General features: G+C 40.6%; 1 protein-coding gene and 1 long non-coding RNA gene across 6 annotated transcripts in view; one reads left to right on the plus strand and one right to left on the minus strand.

Moving 5' to 3' along the window:
* Abhd18 (abhydrolase domain containing 18) overlaps nt 1-24555 on the plus strand; it is a 32109-nt gene extending 7554 nt beyond the window's left edge. For 2 of the 5 annotated variants that reach the window (XM_070022073.1, XM_070022074.1), the window contains exons 2-11: nt 487-594; nt 1266-1350; nt 4899-4999; nt 10298-10315; nt 13070-13208; nt 15366-15455; nt 16496-16597; nt 18353-18731; nt 20077-20239; nt 21856-24555. In XM_070022073.1, coding sequence (XP_069878174.1) covers nt 503-594; nt 1266-1350; nt 4899-4999; nt 10298-10315; nt 13070-13208; nt 15366-15455; nt 16496-16597; nt 18353-18731; nt 20077-20239; nt 21856-21907 — 1221 coding nt within the window. In that variant the 5' untranslated portion in view covers nt 487-502 and the 3' untranslated portion in view covers nt 21908-24555. Of the gene's footprint in view, nt 1-486; nt 595-1265; nt 1351-4898; nt 5000-7863; nt 7943-8054; nt 8140-8608; nt 8670-10287; nt 10316-13069; nt 13209-15365; nt 15456-16495; nt 16598-18352; nt 18732-20076; nt 20240-21855 lie in introns of those variants that run through there. The other 3 variants (XM_070022077.1, XM_070022075.1, XM_070022076.1) reach the window with 3 other exon arrangements.
* On the minus strand, nt 1-26975 carry LOC138826823 (uncharacterized). The gene is made up of 3 exons (XR_011371867.1): nt 26671-26975; nt 25160-25306; nt 1-72 (listed from the first exon to the last, which is right to left on the minus strand). It is a non-coding gene; the product is annotated as an uncharacterized lncRNA (long non-coding RNA).
* Between the last annotated feature and the right edge of the window lie 965 nt (nt 26976-27940).

Consider the following 27940-nt stretch of genomic DNA (forward strand, 5'->3'; position numbering starts at 1 on the left):
CTCTTGTCTCTATCTCAAGTTCCTCTTCTGTACAGCTGGGGCACTACATCTTTCTCAGGATTGTTGGTAGGTCTAAATGAGAGAGAGAGAGAGAGAGAGAGAGAGAGAGAGAGAGAGAGAGAGAGAGAGAGAGAGAGAGAGTTACAGCTTTTTAAAATAGTGCCTGGCTGACAATATAAAGTACTAGGTAAGAATCACTTAGTGTTGCCACGTAGTGTTATCCCTTTATATTGTCCAACAAATTGTAGGTGCTTATACTGAGAGTGGAAAGATGATGCTCTACTCAGTTCATTGCAATTTTGAGGCTCTTCATTTTCTTTTCTTTTTCATCCCAATTTGTTTTTTTGCTAAATTCTGTATGTTGTTTTCAGAGAATACAAGTATTTACTCTCAATCTTTTAATTTATCTGATATTTAGAGGTGGTTAGAAAGTTGACCTGCTGCCTTTATTGAACATTTTAAAGTCATTTAAAATTCTTCTTCCAGATGGTATTTGCTACTGATGGGTGTAAGCAAGTTAGATGTTCTATACCGTAGACTTCTCCTCACAAAACTTTTTATCAGAGGATGGGGAAGGCCAGAGGATCTCAAAAGGTAATTTTTTTACTTGAATACTTGTTTTTAATTTATTGCTTTAGTAAACATTTTAGATTTTAATTTAGGTACACAATCCTTTATCCTTAAGTAAAAAATGATTGTTCAGGAAATTAAGCATTAAACTATGTAAAAAATATGATTCCTTCTTTCTTTTTTTCTTCTTGATTCTAGTAACATAAGATGGGCTATTAAAAAGGACAGTGATTTAAAATAAACACAAACTGGATTTTTAAATTCATTTTTTTCTTTTGGTCAGGCCTGGGCACGTGAGCCATGGCACCCAGCAAATTCATCATTATTTAACTAACTAGAATTGTACATTGTTTCTAAGCACTGACTTTTTTGCAATACCTTTTATGTGTAATGACTATAAAACTGGAATGTTCTATAGCTCATGGGAAAAAAAAGAAAATTAATTTTCAGGACTGGTTCCTTTGAATTTCATCTAAAATGTGCTAATTACTGTTAGACAATATCATATCTTATTTTTCTAAGATTAGTGTTTAGTTTGAAAAAATCTTAGTAGCCTACTCTTTAATGATGATAATTAAGCTTTAATATGGCTCATAAACTGTATTTGTTCATTTTTGTCACTATCAGTCTATACATTCAGTAAAATGAGTGGTATAAAAGTGAATTTTTTCCCCTTTGTCTCTTTTCTATAATAGACTCTTTGAATTCAGAAAGATAATTGGAAATCGAGAAAGATGCCAGAATCTGGTTTCAAGCGATTATCCAGTATACATTGATAAGGTATTCAAATGATAAAATGCATGTGTAGAAATTTTGGTTTAACATAGATATATGCCAGGAATAGATTGAATGTCAGAGTATAATAACAGTAACCCCCAAGACAGTAGTGCACTGGATGTTTTTCATTTAATATTTAAAGAATGCTATTTGTACCCTAACCAGATTTTTTTGTGTATATGTGTGCCAGGTTTGGGGCTTGAACTCAAAGTCTGGGCACTGTCTCTGAGATTTTTAGCTCAAGGAAAGCACTGGCACTAGAACCACGGCTGTGCTTCCAACATTTTATTGGTTACTTGGAGATAAGAGTCTTACAGTCTTTTCTGCCAGCTTTGGCTTCAACTTGTGATCCTCAGATTTTAGCCTCCTGAGTAGATAGGATTATAGGCATGAACCACTCTCACCCAGCACCTAGATATTTTTAATAACTAAATATATATACATATTAGGCTGGATCTTATTCTCATTTTGTGTCCATAGGCTCAAGAGGGTTAAAGTAAATTATTCAATATTAGAGAAGAATACTAAGGAAGGAATAGTAAGTATTGAAATATTGCAGGGGAATGATGTATCTAGTTGATGAGTTTGCACATAGGAATTATTTTCAAGGCAAAAAAAGGCAGGGAAAAAGTATTATGAAATAGTTAATTGCTGAGAGAATGGTAGGAACAGAATGCTATAAAATTACATATAGAGATGAGACTTTTTCATATTATTTCATAAGCAACCAGCTTTTTTCTGTAATCTATGGTTTTCTGTAACTGGATCTTTGGTAACACCGTTGGAAGCCACGCAGATGGCTGGACTTCATACATCCCTCACTGACCTGTAACCACAGTAACTACTTTCATGTCTTATTTATCAAATAGTTTTAGAAGGTTTTGTTTTTCAAAAGACTGCATACTAGCTGGGCACCACTGGCCCACACCTGTAATCCTAGCTACTCAGGAGGCTGAGATCTGTGGATCACAGTTCAAACCCAGACCCCAGCCTAGGCAGACTAGACTCTTATCTTCAATAAACCACTAGAAAACCAGAAGTGGTATTGTGGCGCTCGCCTTGAGCTGAAGAGTACAAGGACAACACCCAGGCCCAGAGTTCAAGACCCACTACTGATGAGAAAAAGAAAATATTTGCATACTAAAACTAAAATATTATCCTTGAAAATTCTATATCAAAACTTTTGTTTCTGTATCATCTGTATTTCAAATATTTTTCCTTTATTCTAATTTTGGTACATATTTCTATTTTTTGTTTTCCTTTCCCTTTCCTTTTTTTTCTTAACTAAAATATTATAGACGTTTAAAGTGAAACCGTAACAAATAAAAATCAAAACTCTCCTTTAGTCTCTGTCACTTTTTACTATTAATTCCTGTTCTTTCAGGGAGTGCTGTTAGTTTTTCTGAGATCAGATGAGATCAGGCATGTTCAGGGTGCCATGGCCATGGAGACTCAATACATCTTATAGATGCCTCTTCTGGCTTAAAAAACAAAAAACCAAACTTAGATATCAAAGCAGGGGACCAGTGGCTCTTGCATGTATTCTTAGTTACTCAGGGGTGATATCTGAGGATCACAGTTCAAAGCCAGCCTGGGAGACAAATCTGTGAAACTCAAGCCTTAGTATCTTCAATAAAAACAAAAAAATATCATTTACATATCTAAATTTACCTTTTTTTTTTCTTTTGTGCCAGGTCTGAGGCTTGAACTCAGGGCCTGGGTTCTGTCCCTGAGCTTTTTTGCTCATGGATAGTGTTCTATTGTACCTACCACTTGAGCCACAGCTTCACTTCTGGCATTTGAGTGTTTAATTGAAGATAAGCGTCTAATGGACTTTCTTGCCCAGAGTGGCTTCTATCCTCAAATCTCAGCCTCCTGAGTAGCTAGGGTTGTTGGTGGTGGTGGTTGTGGGACTGGAACAAGGGGCTGGGTGCTAGAACAAGGGTCCTGGACCCTTTATGTGCTCAAGGCTAGTGCTCTACCACTTGAGCAATTAATTGAAGGTAAGAGTCTCACAAGGACTTTTCTGCCCCAGCTGGCTTCAAACCGCAATCTTCAGATCTCAACCTCCTGAGTAGGATTACAGGCATGAGGCACCAGCACCCTGCTGTTTATTTTTGTGGTTGTTGGTGCTTATTTGTTCCATTGCTTTTATTCTATTTATGTTTTTGTTTTTTTTTTTTTGGGTCCGGTTGTGGCGCCTGAATTCTGGGTCTGGGCATTGTCCCTCAGCTCTTCAGCTCAAGGCTAGCACTCTACCACTTGAGCCTGCTTTTTCTTTTTGCTTATGCCTCAGGCATGCAAGGCAAGCGCTCTACCACTGAGCCACTTTTTTCCAGCCCTGCTTTTAGATTTTTTTTTTTTTTTTTTTTGGTTCCAGTCATGGGGCCTGAACTCTGGGCCTGGGCGCTGTCCCTCAGCTCTTCAGCTCAAGGCTAGCGCTCTACCACTTGAGCCACAGCGCCACTTCTGGCTTTTTTGCTTATGTGGTGCTGAGGAATTGAACCCAGGGCCTCATGCATGCAAGGCAAGCGCTCTACCACTGAGCCACCTTCCCAGCCCCTTTTAGTATTGTTTTATTGGTTAGTTTTTCCTCTCTTTTTGAGGTAACATCTTACCATAACCCAGTGTGGTCTCTAACTCATTATCTTCCTGCTTAAACTTGCAACATCTGGGCTTTCAAAACCATATACCACATAAAGCTACAAATTGCCTTTTTAGTACATAGAAATCATGTTTTTCCTTAATTTGTTGACAATAAGACATTACATCAATACATTGCCCAACGTTAAACCACTGTAACATACTTGATATCAAGTCTTATTTCCATGTGGCCAATTATGATTGCAATTATAAATCATTCTTAGGATTGTTTTTATATTTTTTAATGCTATTAAGTTCTCTTAACTAGTATTTTATCTTGTGCTATTATCTGTCAATGTATGAATTTGAGTTATTGTTTATTTTCCAAACTAGATTGTAGTTAAGAGTATGTAAGGAAGCCAGGCACACCAGTGGCTCATGTCTGTAATAGCTATTCAGGAGGCTGAGATTTGAGGGTCGCGGTTCAAAGCCAGCCAGGACAGGACTCTTATCTACAATTAACCACCAGAAAACTGGAAGTGACACTGTGGCTCAAGTGGTAGAGTGCTAGCCTTGAGCTGAAGAGCACAGGAACAGGGCCTAGGCCCAGAGTTGAAGCCCCATGACTGACAAAAAAAAAAAAGTGTGTAAGGAAAATATAAAGCATGTATGTAGAAGCAATGTCTTTTGAAAGCAAAGTAAGACTAAAAGGAAACCATCGTATGTACTGAAAATAGATTTTTGGGAAAAATTTTTAAAAATGGAAATAGATGTATACCTAAAGTGATAGATTGCCATCCTTGAGCAAAAACTCAATCTTGATAGGAAGGCCTTGAGTTTAAGCCTTCACACTGGCAAAATGAATAAATAAATAAAATTTTAGCCTAAAAAAAAATTTTTTTTTTTAGAAAAAGTTCTATGATAAACCAAAGTGTATCCGTCTAATTGCATGGCTTTCTTTGTTTTAGATGGAGGAACAATCAGACTGTAAGATTTTAGATGGACACTTTGTTTCTCCCATGGCCCACTATGTGCCTGGCATCATGCCAGTTGAATCTGTTATTGCAAGGTAAGAATGTTTGTCTAGAAAGTTAAATTAGTAAGTGTGTGTATATGTGTATGTTTTCCTGGGGCTTGAACTCAGGGCCTGGGTGCTGTCCCAGAGCTTTCTGGCTCAAGGCTGATACTCTGCCACTTGAACCTCAGCTCTACTTTTAGGCTTTTTGGTGATTAATTGGAGAAAAAAGTTTCACAAACTTTGTTGCATGAGCTGCCTTCAAACCATAGTCCTCAGATCTTAGCTTCCGGAGAAGCTAGGATTATACCAGTGCCCAGCTAAATTGTTTTAAATTTAAGTCAATGTTGAAAACAGGTTATCTCCCGATTTCTATTTCTTTCTTTCTTCTTTTTTTTTTTGATCATGGGGCTTGAACTCTGGGCCTGGGCACTGTCCCTCATCTCTTTAGCTTTAGCGCTCTACCACTTGAGCCACAGCTCCACTTCTAGTTTTCTTGTGGTTTATTGGAGATGAGAGTCTCATGGACTTTCCTGCCAGAGCTGGCATTGAACCATGAACCATGATCCTCAGATCTCAGCCTTCTGAGTAGCTAGGATGACAGGCCTGAGCCACCAATGCCCGGCAGCCATGAGATTCTTATCTTTAATTAACCAGCAAAAAGCCAGACAGAGTGAGTCAGTAGCTCAAGTGGTGCTGTGCTGGCCTTGAGAAACAAAGCTTAGGGACAGTGCCCAGACCTGGAGTCTAAGTTCCAGTATCTGCAGAAGTAAAAAAAAAAAAAAAACAAGTTACTTTACTGTTTCTTCCCATATATATTACTGATGATAAACATTTGCTAATTTTAATATGTTGTTTTTCCTTTAATGTTTTTTGTTTTTATTTTGTCAGCCCTGGGGCTTGAAGTCAGGGTCTGGGGGCTGTCCCTGAGTGTTTTTGCTCAAGGCTAGCACTCTACCACTTGAGCCACAGCATCACTTCAGTTTTTTGGTAGCTATTTTTTGTAGATACGAGTCTCATGGTTTTACTACCCAAGCTGGCTTCAAACTGCAGTCCTGAGATCTCAGCTTCCTAGGTAGCTAGGATTACAGAGCCACCAGCGCCTGGCTGTGATAGAAATTCTTACGTGTCAACTGCTAAGGAAATTAAAAAGAGAAAGAAATCTGTTAGCCAGATCATGTTGTAACATAGTCAGAAAGCTCAGATCCCTAGATCTCAATTCACAGCTAGCCTGGGCAGAAGAGCCTATGAGATTCCATCCCCAAAATACCCAGGAAAAAGCCAGGCTGGAGGTGTGGCCAGAAGAGGTAGAACACCAAACAAACAAGCTGAATAAGCAAAAGACTCTGAGTCCAAGCCCTAGTACTGGCAAAAAAGAATCCATTTAGGAAGATGAAAAAATTTTGAAGATGGATAGGTAGTGATAGCTGGACAACAAAATATATGCAATGAATATCACTATATTGTACACTAAATGGTAAAAATGCTAACTTTTGTCATAAAAGTCATTAAATAAGAGAAAGAGAGCCTGGCACAAGTGGCTTATACCTATAATTCTAGCTACTCAGGAGGCTGAGTAATGACAATCAGGATTGAAGCCAGCCTTGGCATACAGATCTCCCAGATTCTTATTTCCCATTAACCAGCCAAAAGTCAGGAGAGCACTCAAGAGGTAGAGTGCCAGTTGTGACTGAAAAAGTCAAGCAAGAGCCTGAGTCCTTAAGTTCAGGCCCAGTACCACATATAGAGAAGAAAAGAGAAGATGACAAGTAGAGAAAACTGCTTACTTTTTTCTGGCATGGATTCACTTATCTCCCAGTACCAGAATTTTAATGAATCAGATTCTATCATATACTACAAAGGTAGAAATAGAAATAAATTATTTTGTAGTTACTTCAACAGCTTGTATAGCAAAACATTTTTCCTATGAAGAGAAACAGCATATCTATGTCTTTAAGCTTATTAAAAATTCATCAAGCTGGGTGCCTGGTCCTCATGCTTGTAATGCTAACTACTCAGGAGACTGAGATCTGAGGATAGGGGTTCAAAGCCAGCGCAGGCAGGAAAGTCTGTGAGACTTTTTTTGTGGGGGGAGGGTCCGGTTGTAGGGCCTGAACTCTGGGCCTGGGCGCTGTCCCTCAGCTCTTTAGCTCAAGGCTAACCCTCTACCACTTGAGCCACAGCGCTACTTCCAGCTTTTTTCTTATGTGGTGCTGAGGAATCAAACCCAGGGCCTCATGCATGCAAGGCAAGTGCTCTACCACTGAGCCACCTTCCCAGCCCCAGTCTGTGAGACTCTTATCTCCAGTTAACCACCAAAAAACTGGACGTGGTGCAGTGGTTCAAGTGGTAGGGTGCTAGCCTTGAGCTGAAGAGCTCAGGGACAGCTCCCAGGCCCTGAGTTCAAGCCCTAGTACCAACTAAAAAAAATATTAAACATTTATAAAGTTTTGACATTAAACTAGGTAAAAAATTATGTATTAATGTTGAATTGAATATTTAACATACTGATAGCACATTTACTTTGTAGGTTTTAGTTTAATCAATCACAAATTAACTGTTAAAATTCTACATGATACTTTTTTTTTTTTTTGCCAGTCCTGGGAACTTGAGGAATGGAACCTAGGCATGATGCATGCTAGGCAAGCCCTCTACCACTAAGCCACATTCCCAGCCTCTATACGACCCTTTTCTTGGAAATAACTTCAAACATTTTAAGATTTGAGGCTCGACATGATGGTATACACCTACAATACCTGCTCTCAGGAGGCCAAGGCAGGAATATCTTGAGCCTCAAAGCTGGCACTCTACCATTTGAGCCACGCTTACACTTTCAGGTTTGGGTGGTTAATTAGAGTAAGAGTCCCATGGGTTTTTGAGCTGGCTTTATTTTAAAGAGAATTTCATTTTAAAAATAGGTTTCAATTTATTGTACCTAAAGAATGGAACAGCAAACACAGACCTGTATGTATTCATCTTGCTGGAACAGGAGACCATGTAAGACTTAATTTTTATATTGCAATCCCCAAATAATTTGTTTGTCAAGTATTCTCCTTCACATATGTGGTGATTTGTGCTATTTAAGTATGTTATCTTTTTCTTTCCATAGCATTACTGGAGGAGACGGACGCTAATGGCCCGTCCTATGATTAAAGAAGCCCGAATAGCTTCTTTGTTGTTAGAAAACCCATACTATATCCTTTTGTGACACTAAGAAACTTTTCCATAGCAATGACATGTAATAACCAACTTTTCCAAACTAGTTAAATTCAGTCATTAGTGCAGAAAATATTTAAGAAGCAAGAACAAAAAGGAATATAAGGTTATTTTACATCTCTTAAAATTCAGGGGAAGGAATCTGATGTGGGAGCTCATTCCTGTAATCCCATCTGCTCAGCAGGCTAGAGCACAATGATTATGTATGTATGTATTTATGTTTGAGCCAGCCTAGGCTGCACAGTGCACAGTGATACCTTATTTAGGGAAAACAAACTAAGGATTAGACTTTAATTGTTCATAATAAAGATGTATTTATTTTTTTCTTCAGATACTTATGGATGTTAATTTTAATAGTGTTTGTTAGCAAAGAAACTCGTGTTTTAAGTCCGTGTGCAAAAAGGTGGAGGTTTAGAACAGTACTTAACTAATCTTCAAGATGACGTCAGACTATTCACTGAAGAACAGAAACTGATGCACAGCTATAAAGAAATGTTCAACATTGCTGGTAATAAAAGAAATGTAAAGCTGGGAATGTGGCTTAGCAGTAGAGTGCTTGCCTAGCATGCTTCAAATGAAGCCCTGGGTTTGATTCCTCAGCACCACATAAACAGAAAAAGGCAGAAGTGGTGCTGTCAAGCGGAATAGCACTATCCTAGAGCAAAAGAAGGTCAGGGACAGTGCCTAGGCTCTGAGTTCAAGACCCAGGGTTGACAATAATTAATTAAATGTAAAGTTAAAATTGCAGTTACCAATAATTTTTAAAGTACAGTGCTTGGGAGACACAACTGAATTGAGCATAGTCAATACTAACATCTGAAAATTGGGCTGCTCTTTATTAAAGCACTTGGGTGCTCTAAGATGCCTCATTTCTAGGCTGGAGTATGGCTCAGTGGTAAAAGTATGCCCTGGAGAAAAAAAGGAATACTATTTACATGCCTTGACAGTGATTTTGATTCTGGAAAAGTCAGTCTGAGTATAAAATACTAAGAAAAAAGAAAATGATGGGAAAATATATTTAAATAGCCCTATGTACAAATAAGATATTAAGAAATAATTACATGGGCTGGGAAGATGGCTCAGTGGTAGAGCGCTTGCCTTGCATGCATGAGGCCCTGGGTTCCATTCCTCAGCACCACATAAGCAAAAAAGAAATAAAACGGAAGTGTTGCTGTGGCTCAAGTGGTAGAGCGGTAGCCTTGAGCTGAAGATGAAGAGCTAAGGGACAGCGTCCAGGCCCAGAGTTCAGGCCCCACGACCAGACCAAAAAAAACCCAAAAAACAAAAAAGAAATAATTACATAATAGAGAACAATTTAGTAAACTAGTTCCTAACACTGGAATTGTATTTATTATGTTTATTGCTCTATTTCTGACCACTTTTGTGATCTCTCAGACCTGTTATTTACCATTTCTGTACCTGTTTTCTCATTGATAAAAGAGAATCATCTCTTAAGTTATTCAGAACATTAAATATTATCTAGAATAATTCTTAGTAAATATTAGACATTCAGGGAGTTTATGTGGCTATTTTAAAAGTTGCAATGTGTGAAAAGTATGATTTAAAAGCAGGATACAAAACTGTATGGTGTCGGTGGTAGCATGTGTGCTTAGCATACAAAAGGTGCCACTCAGATGTTAGAGCCCCACAACCATGGGCAAACAGGCCACGCAGGCAGCAGCCAGTGGTTTTAATCCCTAGCACCGAAAACAAAGTCAGACCATAGTGCCTGGTGTAAGTATGCAGCAATTGAAAACAAAACTTGCACACAAGGGAAATACTGGGGAGAAATACACAAATGTATGAATATTGTTGTATATAAAATAGTTTTCTAATTTTCTTTATTTTCTCCTTTAATAAACATAATTGCATAAACTATATCAATAAACATTTTAAATTGAAAATGAATACAACTCTTTGAATATACTTAGTACATTAAGTTTTATACTTCAGATTGTGTATCTCAATAAAGCTATGTAAACCTGAGAAGTTCTAAGTAGCCTATTTAGGTAACTGAAAGTTTTTTCAGTATTGTGTCTAAATGTAACTGCTTTGCTTATGTTAATGTTTTGTGACAGAAGTATGTTTAATTATTTTAAAACTTTCTCTTTGACCCACAATTTTAAATGGCTGCAGAAAACCCAAGGACCAAGTGTAAGTGCATATTACCTTCATTTTTTCAATCTTTGTATCATATTTTCAGCAATATTAAAAATTTTGGTAGCCTTTAGTTAACTATACTGAGTTTTAATATCCATGTATTATGGGGGGAGGACAGTAAAACTATAGCAAGAAGTATTGACTTCTTACTTTAAGGTTATGTCTGCAAGATGATATAGTAAGAAAGTTGTAAGGCAGGCTCCATTGGCTCATATCATAATCCTAGCTATTCAGGAGGCTGAGGTCCCAGGTTTGGAGATAGCCTGGGCAGACAAATCCAAATGACTCCTATTTCTAGTTAGCCAGAAAACAAGTGAAACTGGAGGTGTGGCCCAAGTTCAAGAACCTCAGTTGAAGCCCAATACTGGCACCAAAATAAAAGGAGGAGTCACGTGCCAGTGGCTCATGCCTATAATCCTAGCTACTCAGGAAACTGAGATCTGAGGATCATGGTTCAAAGCCAGCCGGGGCAAGGAAAGTCCATGAGTCTCTTATCTCCAATTAACCACCAGAAAACCAGAAGTGGCACTGTGGCTCAAGTGGAAGAGGGACAGTGCCCAGACCCAGAGTTCAGGCCCAGAACTGACAGTCAGTCAATCAATGAAGGAAGGAAGGCAGGGAAAGAAAAGGAAGAGAAACATTAACAGGCTGACTTAACGATTCTTTTTAAAGTACATTTACTGCTGGGTATGGTGGCTCATAGCACTCAGGAAGTAGAGATAGAAGGATCAAGAGTTAAGAGGCGGCCAGCCTGGGCTGCATAGAGAGACCATGTCTAAAAGGGAAAAAGTACATTTCCTTTACTTTTTAGTTTTTGTAAAGCACAGTAAAACATAGTATAAAAATCTGAAGATTGACTGTATTTTTCTGGTCTTTTAAAAATGATAAACTAGACTAGAAATAAGTAATACAGCCACAATAAAAGCCAGGTGCCAGTGGCTCATGCCTGTAATCCTACTTACTCAGAGGCTTAGAGGTTCAAAGCCAGCACAAGCAGACAAATCTCAGAGACTTTTACCTCCAATTAACTGGCAAAAAGCTGGAACTGGAGGGAGATGTGGCTTAATTAGTGGCGTGTCATACTTGACTGAAAAAGCTACATGACAGCAAGAGGCCCTGAGTCCAAAGTTCAGATACCAGTACCTGTACCAAAGGAGAGCCAGTGGGAGGGGGAGGGAGAGATACCTACAGCAAGGAAGGAAGGGAAGGAGGTAATGAGAAAGAAAGGAAGGAAGCAAGGAAAATGACAAGGGAAGCCAGAAGCTGGTGAGTCACACTTGTTATCCCAGCTACTCAGGACGCTGAGATCTGTGGATCACCCTGGGAAGCCAGCCCAGGCAGGAAAGGTAAACACCAAGTGGGGGATAGTAGTACCGGAAGAAGTCAGAGAAGTGGTTAGTTTTACTAAAATTGCTGTGGGAAATGTCTGGGAGATTTTAAGATGAGTGGCCTGATGATGGAGTTTTATTTTTGTTTTGTTTTATCTTGATACGAGGGCTTGAACTCTAGGCCAAGTGCTGTTGCTTAACTTCTTTTCACTCAAGGCCGGTAGTTTACCACTTGAGTCACTCCTTCACTTTCAGCTTTTTGCTGGCTGGTTAATTGGGGATAAGAGTCTCTTGAAGGGACTGGGAATGTGGCTTAGTGGTAGAGTGCTTGCCTAGCATGTATGAAGCCATGGGGTTCAATTCCTTAGTACCACATTAATAGAAAAGGCCAGAAGTGGTGCTGTATCTCAAGTGGTAGAGTGCTAGCTTTGAGCAAAAGAAGCTCAGGGACAGTGCCCAGGCCCTGAGGTCAAGCCCCATGAAAGGCCAAAAATAAATAACTAAAAAATAAAAATTAGGGGCTGGGAAGGTGGCTCAGTAGTAGAGCGCTTGCCTTGCATGCATGAGGCCCTGGGTTCAATTCCTCAGCACCACATAAGCAAAAAGAAAAAAGCCGAAGTGGTGCTGTGGCTCAGGTGGTAGAGCGCTAGCCTTGAGATGAAGAGCTGAGGGACAGTGCCCAGGCCCAGAGTTCAGGCCCCACGACCAGACCACTAAATAAATAAATAAATAAATAAATAATATGTTAAAAAAAATGTTAGACCAGGTGCCGGTGGCTCATGCCTGTAATCCTAGCTACTCAGGAGGCTGAGTGAGATCTGAGGATCACGGTTAAAGCCAGCCTGGGCAGGAAAGTCCATGAAACTCTTATCTCCAATAAACCGCTAGAAAACCAGAAGTGGCGCTGTGGCTTGAGTGGTAGAGCATTCGGCTTGAGCTGAAGAGCTGAGGGACAGCGCCTAAGCCCAGAGTTCAAGCCCCATAACCGATCAAAAAAAAAAAAAAAAAGGTTGCTGGACGCTGGTAGCAAAAACTGTAATCCTAGCTACTCAGGAAGCTGAGATCTGAGGATCACAGTTCAAAGCCAGCCCAAGCAGGAAAGTCCATGAGACTCTCTATCTCCATTTAGCCACTAGAAAACCAGAAGTAGCTCTGTGGCTCAAGTGATAGAGTGCTTGTCTTGAGCTGAAGAGAACAGGGACAGCTCCCAGGCCCAGAGTTCAAGCCACAGGACCAACCAAAGGGGGGCGGGGGGAGAAGGGGGTAAGAAACACACAAAAATGTTAGAAGCACTCTAATGCCATTCTGATCCTTTAAAAGAAATGTAGCTGTATGCTATAAATGTAATGTTGAAACAAATATAGGTGTTAAAATGTAAATGCATGGAATAAATCATTTTCTGTTTGTTTTCTGAGGCTAGGAGATCCAGTTTAAAAAATGTGTCTGACCTTTTCGTGATGGGAGGAGCTCTTGTTTTAGAATCTGCTGCTCTCTTGCACTGGTTAGAGAGGGAAGGCTATGGCCCTCTTGGGATGACCGGCATATCCATGGGAGGACACGTAAGCCTTCTCATTACCACTTACATTTCATTATCTGAGTAAGATCTAGGGAAGTGAGTTATTTTAAAAATTCACTTTAGAGCTAGGCCCTGGTGGCTCACGCCTATAATCCTAGATACTCAGAAGGCTGAGATTTGAGGATTGCAGTTCAAAGCCAGCCCAGGCAGGAAAGTTCGTGAAACTCTTTATCTCCAATAAACCACCAGAAAACTGGAAGTGTTGCTGTAGCTCAGGTGGTAGAGTGCTTGCCTTGCGCTCAGGCCCAGAGTTCAAGCCCCATGACCAACCAAAAAAAAAAAAAAAATTCACTTTAATTATATTGACTTGAGTTTTTTTGAAAATAGAAAGCAGAAATAACTCCAACGATGAAGTAATGATACTTTTGTATGATTTATATAAGCATTTATTGTGTAACCCCCCCCATACCCAGTTATAGTTCAGATGTTTGGATTTAATATTTTATTAAAAAGTTATTATATAATTTTAATTTTCATGTGTCAAGTTATGCTTGCCCACTTCTGCTGTTAAATTGGCTAAGGTTGCTAAATTTTAGCTACCATTTAAGTTATGCATTAATTGAGTTAATGGGTCTCATGTTGACATTTTCATACATGTGTAATGGTATGTATGTTTATAACACCTATTTTGCTGGTTGCTAGGGCTTATGCATGTAACCCTGCTACTCAAGAGGAGAGATCTAACGATTGAGGTTCAAAGCCAGCCCAGGCAGGAAAAGTCTGTGAGACTCATCTCTCCAGAAAACTAGAAGTGGAGCTGTGGCTTCCAGAGTGGTAGAGCACTAGCTTGAGCAAAAAGACCTCAGGACAACCTCCAAACCCTGAGTTCAAGTCCTATCACTGACAAAAACAACCTACCTACCTATATACATATATTTAATTCTATTTTACTTTTGTCTGTCTTATATAATGTACTAAAATGGACTCATAATTGGTTTCTCTGCCTCTGATGGTTTTTTGTTTTTCTTTTTTTTTTTTTCCGGTGCCTGTCGTAGAGCATTGAACTCAGGCCTAGGCACTGCCTGTGAGCTTTTACGTTCAAATAGCTGCCCTTTTGCTACAGCTCCCATCCACGATAGCTTTCTGACCTCCAGTATTACCTGCAGTCTATGCTTCATTAGGACTTTTCATTGTACTATAATTACTTAACAGTCTTTTTTCTACATGAAGCTGTTGGTTTGATGAGGGCCAGGAATATGTATGCTTGGTTCATTATATGTCACATATTGGTCACTGAGTTTATGCAATAACTAAAAGTTTTGGGGTTTTTTTGTTTTTTTTGGGGTCTGGTCGTGGGGCCTGAACTCTGGGCCTGGGCACTGTCCCTCAGCTCTTCAGCTCAAGGCTAGTGCTCTACCACTTGAGCCACAGCGCCCCTTCCAGCTTTTTTTTTTTTTCCTGCTTATGTGGTACTGAGGAATTGAGCCCAGAGCCTCATGCATGCAAGGCAAGCGCTCTACCACTGAGCCACCTTCCCAGCCCTAAAATGAAGTTTTTTTATAGATCATTTGAACTATAAAATTAAGCTTAAAAAATCACTTAGCCATGTATCATGGCACATGCCACAGTATTTGGGAGGCTGAGGCAGGAAGATTACAACTTTGAGGGTAACCTGAACTCAGGACCTAGGTGCTGTCCCTAAGCAGCATTTTGCTCAAATCGAGTGCTCTACCACTTGAGCCACATTTCTACTTCCAGCTTTTTGGTAGTTCATTGGTGATAAGAGTCTCATTGATTTTCCTGTCCAGGCTGGCTTCACACTATGATCCTCATATCTCAGTTTCCTGAGTAGCTAGGATTATAGACGTGAGCCACTGGTGCCCAGCAAAAAATAGTAGTCTTTAACTCCTATTTCCTACATTGCAATTAGGAAATACTTCTTTCTTCCATTTCTCCCTACTTTACTCTGCTATACTAAAATAAATCCTTTCTGACACTTTCAATAAATTTCTATCATATTTTGTAACTTTCAAAGGAGAAATTGTTATTGTTGAATTTATGTATCATAAGGTCACAGGTATTTTCAGATTTTATGTTTATGTAGTCTCTCACCAATTGCTGTAGAAAGTACTTTTGAGTATTAAATGTTGTTCATTTGAATAATAGGAACTTCACACTAAAGCTCTCTGTTCTGTTACAGATGGCCTCCTTAGCAGTATCCAGCTGGCCTAAGCCCATGCCATTAGTTCCTTGTCTGTCTTGGTCCACGGCCTCTGGGGTCTTTACTACGGTAATTGAGTTGCAATTAAAAGTGTAAATAGCAATAAATACGTAATTAAAGATAATTGCCTTGAGAATCACCCAAAGTTACCCTTAGGTTTGGTAATTCACTTCGAATGAATAAAAACTCAAACATATGATTTTATTTATTTATTTTGGTCAGTTGTGGGGTTTAAACTCTGGGCCTAGGCACTGTCCCTGAACTCTTCAGCTCAAGGCCAGTGCTCTACCATTTGAACCATAGTGCCACTTCTGATTTTTCTGGTGGTTTATTGGAGATAAATAGTCTCACAGACTTTTCCTGCGTGGGCTGGCTTTCAACTGAGATCCTCAGATCCCAGCCTCCTGAGTAGCTAGGATTACAGGTGTGAGCCACTGGTACCTGTTTCATCATATATTTGTAGTTAGGATTATGTCAGAAGGATAGGACACATACATAATCAAGAAAGGGAAAACATTCTTGAAGCAAAACTTAGTAGAAAAAAGAGAAGCTGTGGCTCAAGTGGTAGAGCACCATCCTTGAGCAAAACAGCTCAAGGACAGTGCCAAGGCCTTGAGTTCAGGCCCCAAGACCAGGACGCATGCGCGCACACACAGACACAATTAAAAATTAAAAAACAACCCAGTACAAGCTTCTGAGAGGTCCAGTGGAATCTCAGTTTGTGCTTAATTCTTCCAGCAATAGGTTGTGAAAAATTGTGTGTTCATCGCATGAGCCTAGCATAACAAGGTTTTTAATCTGAAGTCAGTGATTTGCCTAGAATATACTAAAATTGCAGAGGAAGTATAGTGTTAAGCAAAAACTACATTGCTTATACAAAGAGCACAGGCATAATGGCTCGCTTTTATCATTCAAGGAAAATTGTATATTAAAGTAAGAACTGTTTATAAGTCAAGTTCCCAGACTGTAATAGAGAGTAAATTTTACAAGCAGGCTTTTCTGTGGATAGGCAAAATCAGTCTTGTGATTAACTTTTACTTGATAATTTAAGAAAAAGTATTGGATTAAAAAATAGTATAATTTGATCCTAATTTAGTTTCTTATTTTAGGGTGTATTGAGTAAATCAATTAATTGGAGGGAGCTGGAGAAGCAGTATTATACTCAGACAGTTTATGAAGAAGAAATAATTCATATGCTTGAATACTGTGGAGTAAGTATTTTAATTTCCACATAATGTTAGGAAAACCTGATTTTCTGAATAAGTTATTATTTTCTATGATAAGTTTTGAAACGTTATTCTAAATTTATCATTTTAACTAGATATGGTAGTTCATACTTGTGACCCAGCACTTAAGAGGTGGAGGCAGAAGTATGAGTTTGAGGCCAGTGCCAGCTATATACAAAGATCCTTTCTCAAAAAACAGGAGGGGCTGGGAAGGTGGCTCAGTGGTAGAGCACTTGCCTAGCATACATGAAGCCCTGGGTTCCATTCCTCAGTACCACATACACAGAAAAAGCTACAAGTGGCGCTGTGGCTCAAGTAGTAGAGTGCCAGCCTTGAGCAAAAGAAGCTCAGGAACAGTGCCCAGGGCCTGAGTCCAAGTCCCAGAACTGGCAAAAAATATATATACATCAATATCTATATATGCAAAAAATTATATATATATATATATAATTTTTTATTTTTGCTAGTCAGACTTGGTGTTATACCTTGGTAACAGACATCTGTAATCCCCTAACACTGGGTAGGATTGCTAGCCTTGGCTACTAGCAAGACCCTCTTTTAAAAGGAAAAAGAAAGGAAGTTATTTTAAATAAATCTTATACAGAGAACATGTAACACAAATGTACGGCCTATTACATGCATCAAAATGGAAACACACTGTAACTGTTAACTAGGTCAAGAATAAAACTTGGCCATCCAACCTAGAAACAGCTATCTAGATAGACAGAACTTTCTCATCTTCCCAAACTTTAGAACAGTAGCTCCCAGTCCCTCTTTTCTCAGCCACTGGCAACTAACCATTGTTTTCTTTTCATCTTTATTAATTTGATTACAGTGAAGGCCTTATACAAGTGGGACAATATGATAGTGCCGTTTTGTGTCTGGCTTATTCATGTGGCATATTGTGTTCAAGATCCATTTTATAGCATGTGTTTTAAAACAAGATTTAATACCAACAGTGGTACATCCCTATAATTCCAGCTTCGCAGAAGGCAGAGATTGGGAGGATTGAAGTTTGAGACAGTCCAGGCAAAAACTTGAACTACTGGCTGACAAGGAAGCTATATCAAAAAGGCTCACAGCGTGGTTCAAGTGACACAACAGCTGCCTAGCATGCACAAGACCTTTTGTTCAAACCCACCTACCACCACCAAATTTTTTTAAAGGGGGGAGGGGAATTAAAATTTTTAATTTAAAAAGTAAAATTTTGCTACGTACAAGTGGCTCACACCTGTAACTGTAGCTATTCAGGAGTCTGAGACCTTAGGGTTGTAGTCCAAAGCCACCATTTTTCTCTAATTAACCACCAAAAAGCTGGAAGTAGAACTATGACTCAAGTGGTAGAGGACCAGCTTTGAGCTTAAAAAGCTAAGGGACAGCACCCAAACTTTCATTATTTAAAACAGTATTCCATTGCATGAGTACAATATTATATTGTATCCACTGATGTGTTCTTAGATTTTTTTTTTGTTTTAAAAAAGTGAGGGGCTCAGTGGTAGAGTGCTTGCCTAGCATGCATGAAGCCCTGGGTTCCATTACTCAATACCACATACACAGAAAAAGTCAGAAGTGGTGGTGTGACTCAAGTGGTACAGTGCTAGCCTTGAGCAACGAGAGGCTCAGGGACAGTCAGTGCCCAGGCCCTGAGTTCAAGCTCCAGGACTGGCAAAAAAAAAGAAAGAAAATTAAATAAACCTTCCGTCTATATTAATGCTTTTTTTTTTTTTTTTTTAAATACAGACAGATTCTTTCAAAATGGGACAAGAGTTTGTGAAATACTTCCCTAACGGTACAGACAAGCTAACTAACCTTAAGCTGGTTCCTAGAACTTTAAATTTAGATATGAGAAAACAAACTGTATCCCCAAATTATGTTGGATGTCCTAATTCTAGTAAAACTTCCACCAGTGTTACATCAGAAGGACTCTTGATGCAAGATACCTCTAAGACAGAGTGCTTAAATCAAACACTTTCAACCAACAAAAGTTGTTATACAAGTTACAACCCTTATTCCAACCACCTGCTCAACAAAGAACAAAGAAGAAACAATCTTCAAAAGGAATCTTTAATATTTATGAAAGGAGTCATGGATGAATGTACTCATGTAGCCAATTTTTCAGGTACTAGTTTTTATATAAAATTGATAGTATTAGCAGGTATTTATTTGTTAAGTATATTTAGGAATGTTTTACAAGGTAATTTTCATATTTCCAAAGATAAAGGGTTTTTGTGTTGTTTTTAGAATGTGTTTTTCAAAATAAATAGGTCATTTTAAATGTATCATCTTATACATGGAAATTAAGAACATCGTGTATATTCAAAAACACATTGGTAAGGTATCTTTAGTGGTTCACACCTATAGGCTCAGCACTCCGGAGGCTGAAGCAAGAGGATCTTGGATTCAAGGCCAGCCTGGACTGTGTAACAAGACATACATTTATTCATTCATATATTAGAAGGCTTGGCATATGCTTCAGTGATAGAACATGTGCTTAGTATATATGAACCATTAGAATTCGGTTTCCAGCACTAATAATAGAAAATGCATTGATTATGTCTTTAGAATACGAATCTCATTGTGTTTGATGAATGTTATGATAATCACCAGTACTGGAGCTTGAACTCAGGGCGTTAACACTCTTGCTCATCTTTTTCTCTTATAGATGGTACCATTTGAGCCACACTTCCAGCCTTGGTTTTTTGCTGGTTAATAGGAGATAAAAGTCTTGAGGGTTTGCCTAGACTGGCTTTGAAACTTGATCATTAGATCTCAACCTTCTGAGTTGCTAGGAAGGATTATAGATGTGAGTCACTAACACCTGCTTTATAGTTGATCTTTACTTTGATCAAAAGGGTTTTAGAAACCAGGTACTAGTGGCTCATGCCTGTAATCCTAGCTACTCAAGAGGCTGAGATCTGAGATTGCAGTTGGAAACCAGCCTGGGTAAGAAAGTCCATGAGACTTATCTCCAGTTAACCACCAGAAAACCAGAAGTGGCGCTGTGGTTCAAAGTGATAGAGCATGAGCATTGAGTGAAAAAGCTTAGGGACGGAGCCCAGGCCTTGAGTTCAAGCTGCATGACTGACACAAATTAGTTTTAGGGCTAGGCATCGGTGGCTCAAGCCAGGAATCTTAGCTACTCTGAGTCTGAGATCTGAGAATCAAGGTTTCAAGCCAGATCAGGGTAAGAAAGTCCATGAACCTCTTATCTCTAATTAACTGCCAAATGCCAGAAGTGGATCTGTGGCTCAAGTGGTAGTGTGCTAGCACTGAGCCAGAAAGTTCAGGGACAGAGCCCAGGCCCCAAGTTCAAGCTCCAGGACCAGCTCCAAAAAGAGTTTTAGTTTGACAGCTGTTTCACTTACTCGTCTTGTGTGGCTTTGTTGTTTTATTGTTGCTAAAATGACTTATGAGTTAGCACAATAATCCTAGAGCTTTTTAATGTGTCAAAAATCTTTACTTAGTTCCAGTTGACCCAAGCCTCATTATAGTGGTTCAAGCCAAAGAAGATGCCTATATTCCACGAACAGGAGTTCGAAGTCTACAAGAAATTTGGCCTGGTTGTGAAATCCGATATCTAGAAGGGGGTCATATTAGTGCATATCTTTTTAAACAAGGACTCTTCAGGTAAATTGAGATAGCTATTTATTTGTTTGGGGGCTATTTTTCACTTCAACAAATACAAAACAGTATTTTTAGTGTATGTTTTAGTCCTTTTTCCCTCTCATAAATGTCACATTGAGGTATTTTCTCTTTTACTGTACCATCTGTTTTTTTTCTTCCAGAGTACTAGGGATATATGATATCTTAAATATCCTTTATCAAGTTGTTTTTATTATCCTCTTTAAATAAGGCTAGGTATTTTAGGGTATCAGAAGGATTGTTATGATTTGTAAGATCTTTGACAAGATTTTTGTTTTTTTCATTTTTTTTTTTTTTTTGGCCAGTTGTGGGGCTTGAACTCTGGGCCTGGGCGCTGTCCCTCAGCTCTTCAGCTCAAGGCAAGCACTCTACCACTTGAGCTACAGCACCACTTCTGTTTTTCTGGTGACTCATTGGAGATAAGAGTCATGGACTTTTCTGCCTGGGCTAGCTTTGAACTACGATCCTCAGATCTCAACCTCCTGCGTAGCTAGGATTACAGGTGTGAGCCACAGTTGTGGTCTGGCGCTTAAGAGTTTTTCCAGCCACGTGAATAATTCTCTCAGAATGACTTTGAGATTTGAAAATAACCTAGCAATGCTTTGCTACTAGCAAGTGAATATTAACTGTTAATGACTTTGGACTTACCAATCTTTTACAATTCTGGTATCCCTTGTAATTTTTACTTCTATCCAAGTTTGAACAGAAATAGTACCATTGGGCCAGGCGCTGATGACTCATGCCTATAATCCTAGCTACTCAGGAGGCTGAGATCTGGGATTGCAGTTCAAAGCCAGCTTAGGCAAGAAAGTCTGTGAGACTCTTAGCTCTAATTAACCACTCAAAAACTGCAAGTAGAGCTGTGGCTCAAAGTGGTACAGCAATAGCCTTGAGCAAAAAAACTCAGGGACAGCGCTCAGGCCCTGAGTTCAAGCCCCACAACCAATAACAACAACAACAAAACCAGCACAAAACAGAAGACTAGCATGGCCCCTGTACTTGCTCCATTGAAGGGAGGGAGGGAGGGACTTGTGAAAAGTGGCATTTTGACAGTTTCTCCTTGTCCATATTTTTTTTGTTTTCTGACTACTGTAATGAAATTCCATGTTCTTGTATTAGAAGAAATAAACTTTAAAACATGTTTTATGGAGCAATAGAACAATTTTCCTATTCCTCTTCAATTGAAATATTAAGATTCCTAGTGAAGTTACTGTAGGAAACAAAGCCTTGATTTAAGTTTGGTTGCCAGTAACATATTCTTGGTAATCAAAAAACGTGTTATACCCTGTCAAATAAATTTCAGATTCTGAAAAGTTATGTAATTGATTTTCAACAATGATAAAAAATATTACATATATTTATATATAAAGTCACAAAAAAGTGCTTCATAAAAAGATGCTCCTGGATCTATTATCTCTTGGAACTGCCAGTAGTGTGGTAAAGTTACCTGGATCCATACACCACTCAGGTACTTGATGTTTTATAACTGTTTGTAGAGAGGAGCACAGATTGTAGACCATAGATAATTTTAGAAATACAGTGGAAATACTGTTGGCCCCACTATGTTTTCTAATTATCTGGGTTTTGTTTTTTCATTTTAGACAAGCCATCTATGACGCATTTGAACGCTTCCTCCATAAGTATGCTAACTAATTGGATCATTCTATTGTAAAACAGTACAGCCATCAAGGTTTCTTACAAAAGGAGTTTTTCATCCAGTGATGATAAGAACATGCAGATAGTACTAGTAATATAACAAGTTAGTATGGAATTCAGTGTTACAGATCAGTCTATTATAAACTTTAAATATATTTCAGTAATTTAAAAGAATATTTCAATTACATGTTAAAATATTTTGTTATTTTGAGAATCCCATGTATTCATTCTTTTCTCTTGTTACTGTTTATGAAAACTTAAATTTTTAATTATGAACAATTTATGAAAAATAAATTTATTCATAGGAACAACATTGATTTGTAAAGGAATTGCTAAAACAAGTAAGACTGTAATATGCAGCCTGTACTGTGACATTTTGCTATTCATTTGATTTGAGAACTGTGTTTCCTTTCTGGGCATATGGCAAGTTTATAATCTAGGGTTAGGGGGGGTTAGCTTTAGCTTTTTTTCCATAGAAACTTTTATGGTATGTAAAATTTGAAGTCTTAAAAACTGATTTTTTTAGATAATTGCTTTTAATAATAAAAATGAATGCTGAAATACATATAGGATTACTTAGAATGGGCTAGACTTCACATTTTTATTAGAGACTGGTTTAGAGAGAAACTAGGAAGCTGAGGATTTAGCTCATTAGAGTGTTTACCTAGCTGTCTGAAGTTAGCATTGTCCAAAGAGAGAGAGAGAAAAGCCAAACATTTCCTCAAGTTTTGGGGCTGGGAAGGTGGCTCAGTGGTAGAGTGCTTGCCTTGCATGCATGAGGCCCTGGGTTCGATTCCTCAGCACCACATAGACAGAAAAAGCCAGAAGTGGCACTGTGGCTCAAGTGGTAGAATGCTAGCCTTGAGCTGAAGAGCTGAAGGACCGTGCCCAGGCCCAGAGTTCAAGCCCCACAACCTACAAAAAAAAAGTTTCAAGTTTTGAAAGATGGAAATAATGATCTTTATATTAATTGATGGATTCTGTGTTTAAATTTTTTGTACATTTTTTCTCTTCTATTTTTCTAAACATCTGATTTTAGTTCAAATACTTCACAACTTTAGCTTGTTAAAATAAGAGTTTAATAGCTATAAAGGAAATTGATTTCTCCCATATAAACTTTAGAGACTTAAAAAGTTTTATATGTGAACTACTCACTCTTAAATGTGATATTATTATATGACTAGATTTGGTGCTTTATGTTAAACTTCTTTAACTGAAATCTAAAATGCTAAAGAAGAAAATATTTTGGAGTATCATGTGGTTTGGAGTAAGTGTATTTGAATTTTGTTTGAAATCTGTGTAAAAGTAGTCTAGTAAGGCTATGTGATTATGTGCCTTTCCAGCCTTTTTAAAGATTTTGTCATTCTAATAGCTCTTTCATAACTATCAAAAATTAATAGGAACTTGGGGCTGGGAAGGTGGCTCAGTGGTAGAGTGCTTGCCTTGCATGCCTGAGGCCCTGGGTTCTATTCCTCAGCACCACACAAGCAAAAACAAAAAAGCTGGAAGTGGCGCTGTGGCTCAGGTGGTAGAGCGCTAGCCTTGAGCTGAAGAGCTGAGGGACAGTGCCCAGGCCCAGAGTTCAGGCTCCACGACCGGACCCCAAAAAAAAAAAATTAATAGGAACTTATTAATGGCAGACAAACTAGTAATTTCTTTGGAACTGCTTTTACATAACAAGGTACAGCTATTAGAAACTATACCATGAGCGTGCGCGCGTGCGTGCGTGTGTGTGCGTGTGCGTGTGTGTGTTGCTCTACCACTTGAGCCACAGTTCCACTTCTGGCTTTCTTGGTAGTTAGGGATAAGGGTCTCTGAACTTTCCTGCCTGGTAGTTAACTGGAGATGAGAGTCAAGGACTTTCCTGTCAGGGCTGGCTTTGACTCTAAATCCTCAGATCTCAACCTCCTTAATGGTTAGGATTACAGGCACTAGCCATTGGTGCTCAGCTACATTTAATCTTTTAACCAGATGTTTTAAGAATATATAGAAAACAGCATACCTTGTCTCAGAGCTTTAACCTCTTCCCCTTATATATAGCTTAAGTAATCTTAAATACACACAGAAGCGCCAGCTACCACCTTCTTTCCATTTTAAGGATTAGACACAAAAAATCCTAAAATTCATTCAGATAAGAATTATAAACTGGTAAGTCACACTAACGAGTTACCACTTGAGCTACACTTCCAGCCAACTTTTATTCATTAATTGGAGATGAATTCTTATGGACTTTTTTCTGTCTGACCTAGGTTTGAACTGTAATCCTCTAGATCTAAGCCTTTTGAGGTGCCAGGCTCACACAAGCCAGTTTGACCCACAATTTTATTTGGGGTAGATGTTTCAATTAGAAAATTCTTTAGTTTGAGTATGCCATTCCCAGGTTTGCCACTGCTTCTCTACTTTGTATTTCCTACCCAGCCCTGAAAATACATCTAAATTTGAGACCTCTCACATTGGTCAGTGGTTAGAAAGTTTCTGAATTTTTAACTTGTTATTAATAGTTTTTATTTAAAATATTTTGGCATATGCATTTTAGAGTGTGTCTTATAAAAATATCTCTTTAAGGTGGTGCTTCCTTTTACAAAGATTGTTAAATTATCCATGTATATTTTTAAAATTCCAAATATTTTATATAATAAAGGTCTTCAAAAGTTGATTATTTCAAGTGGTATTATTCACATAAGGATAAATGTCACATTTGACTAATATACAGACACTGAGCATATGTGTTTCTCAGCTATCTTTCAATTTCTATTTTTTTATTATTATAAAGTTGAAATACAGAGGGATTACATGAGTCAGGTTCTTTTTGGACAGTGACACCCTCTCCTCTGTTACCTTTATAGTAAGGCAGAAATGTGAGGGAATCTCTAATACAATGGTATTCTTTGGGGGTTTTTTTGGTCGTGGGGCCTGAACTCTGGGCCTGGGTGCTGTCCCTCAGTTCTTCAGCTCAAGGGTACCACTTAACCACTTGAGCCACAGCACCACTTCAAGCTTTTTCTGCTTATGTGGTGCTGCAGGGCCTCATGCATGAGAGGCAAGTGCTCTACCACTAAGCCACCTTCCCAGCCCCTAGTATTCATATTTCTATAGCCACTTTTTCCTTGAAATGTATGTGATCTGAGAACAACAAGCAATCTGACAAACCTAGTTATATGAATGCTAATTCAATCTTGGATATGATTACATTTATCTGATACATTTATACTTCAAACAAAACCAGGAGGTACCAACCTAGGGACTTACTTGGGATGAGAATGGGATCCTGTGCAGAGGCTGCCGTGAGAGCTGGGTTTGGCAATGTAGAGAAGAGTATGGCCAGTAATTATGGCAAGTACATTTTGTCCATTTTGCAGTAGGACACCTGATTCTAGGAATGTTCTTAGCCAGATCCTAGAAAACGGTTTTTGTGTGATGGATTATGAAAACAAACTAGAACATTTGAACCAAAACCAGCAGAAATTCCTTTCATTACTAAATGCTGATTAATAAGTGGCCTCAGGAAAAGAAAACGTAAAGTCATATAAACGTAAAAGTATATAAGCTTGTGTATAAGCTTCTATGTAGTACCTGCATAAATCCACAAAGAAAACGTTGCTACTCAACATATGATCTATAGATTAGCACACTTTTGGGAGTTGAGAAACTTAGATCTTTTCATAAAGTTAGAATTTGTGATTGCCAAATGCTTCAAATAAATAGGAAGTTTCCAAAATCAGGAACTTGGTCTGCATAATTCCTTGGAGTCTTAAAAAAAAAAAAAAAGCCAATTTGGGGAGCCAGCCACCAGAATTTACAATCTATGAAGTGGGGAAATTGCATTCTTAGAGTACAAGTATTGTTTTATCTAGGAATCCCACTATATCCAGTTTCAAGCGAATCTCAACACGGGCTACAATTAGAATCACATTCGGATTCTGTTGGTTAGAAGTAGTTTTAACTCTAATGTGCAAGAAGTAAGAACCTTGGTATCTTGCATGGTGGTACATATATACCTGTAATCCCACTGTTGGGAGGAGACAAGGCAACCTAGATTACATAATCAGAAAGGTGGGGGTGGGAGGAAGGATGGGTAAAAAGAACTTGACTCAAAACAGGAACAGCTGCTGAAGGAAAAAATGAAAAGGTGTAGTCACAGTCAACATATTTTAAGTTTCCCAGTGTTATCAGTACCCAAGAGGAAATGCTAAAAGGACTTGTATTTGTTTTGTTTTTTTTTCCTTTTTCTTTTTTTGGTCCGGTCGTGGGGCCTGAACTCTGGGCCTGGGCGCTGTCCCTCAGCTCTTCAGCTCAAGGCTAGTGCTCTACCACTTGAGCCACAGCACTACTGCTTTTCTAGTGGTTTATTGGAGATAGAAGTCTCACAGAGTTTCCTGCCCGGGCTGGCTTTGAACTGTGATCCTCAGATCTCAGCCTTCTGAGTAGCTAGGATTACAGGCGTGAGCCACTGGCTCCCGGCATCTTTTTTTTTTTTTTTTTTGCTGTTGTTGGGGCTTGAACTCAGGGGCTGGTGCTGTCCCTCAGCTCTTCAGCTCAAGGTGAGCACTCTGCCACTTGAGTCACAGCGCCACTTTTGGTTTTCTAGTGTTAACTGGAGATAAGAGTCTCACGGACTTTCCTGCCTGGGCTGGCGTTGAACCGTGATCCTCAGATCTCAGATGACAGGCCTGAGCCCCCGACACCCAGCTTCATTTCCTTTTGTACAGTGTCACCGTCCCCTCGTTCTCTCCCATTCCCTCCTTCCTATCTCCACCTACCAGTTCACTTCCATCAGCGTCCAGTGGCTCCACTGCTGTCCTTTTCACCTTTTTTCCTTCGGTTTTGTTGGGATCCGTGAGTTAGAAACAAATGAGCAGGAGATGAACACCGTCCTCTCCTCTCCCACCCTTCCAGTCTCCCACTCTTCTTCCCTCTCTCTGCATCACTTTGTAGGAACGGTAGAAGTCTTGAAACTAGAGCGCGGGCTTCCTCGCTCCCCTCTCCCGCCGATGCCTGGCCCTGCAGGGACGCAGGGCGGCTGGGCCGGGGTTCTCAGGGCTGAGGCCCGGCCGGGAAAGCCCGGAGACTGATCTCCACGGAACCACCAGACGCCGGGCCCGGCGCCCTGGCTCAGGCGGCGGGGCGCCCGGCCCAAGCAGGGAGCCCGCAGGCCGGGCGCGTCCCGCCGGGCGCGCGGAGCGCGGCAGCGGGGCCTCGGGTCGCGGTGCTCCTGGCGTCCGGCGGCTGCCCGGACATCAGTCTCCCGGGCTTTCCCGGCCGGGGTGGCTGGGAACCGGGGGCCGGGCGAGCCCGGGGCCCGCGGCGGCGCGGCCTCGTGCGGGGCGCGGCGGGCTCGGCCGGGCGCGCGGCCCGGGGCGGCCGTTACCTGGGCCGGCGCGCGTCCGCGGCCGCCGTGGGCTGAGGCGGGGCGCCGGCGCTACCGGGGTCCCGGGGCGGACCGCGGCGCGGGCCGCGAGGCTGAAGCCGGGCGTCAGCCGAGGGGTCCGCCGGGGCCGCTCGACCGCGGCCGGAGAGCGGGGTGAGAGAGGGCGCCGCCGACCCCGGCGCGGGTCTGCGGGGCGCGGGGGCGCGGGGCCGGCGCCGCGGGAGCCTTCACGCGGCAGAGTTTCGGGCGCAGGAGCCCAAGGGCCGCGCCGGGCGGCGGCCCGTGGTTAGCCCGACCCGCCGCCCGGGGCGCCGGGCCGAGCAGCCCCGGGCCCGCCGCGGGAGCCCAGCCTGAGGTGCCGCGAGTCCCCGGGGCTGGGTGCGGGGCCCCACCGGGCGCCCGCGGGAGGCCGACGCCGGAGAGCCCGCGAGCCGCCCGGCTCGCCCTCGCTCGGCCTCGGCCTCGGCCGGCCCCGGGGGCGGGGCGGGGGCGGGGCGGGGGCGGGGCGAGAGCGGCAGCCGGTGAGTGGCCACGTCAGTCTCCGTGGAGCCCCGCCCCCCGCGCGCCCCGCCCCCGAGCGTTACCGGCTCGGGCGCTCGAGCGCCGACTGGGTCTGAGGCGCGCCGTCCCGCTCCCCCGCTCCGCCGCTCCGCCGCTCCGGC

The sequence above is a fragment of the Dipodomys merriami genome, unplaced genomic scaffold (genome assembly GCF_024711535.1).
Source record: "Dipodomys merriami isolate MVZ:Mamm:240054 unplaced genomic scaffold, mDipMer1.0.p SCAF_15, whole genome shotgun sequence".
In the NCBI taxonomy this organism is placed as follows: Eukaryota; Metazoa; Chordata; class Mammalia; order Rodentia; family Heteromyidae; genus Dipodomys; species Dipodomys merriami.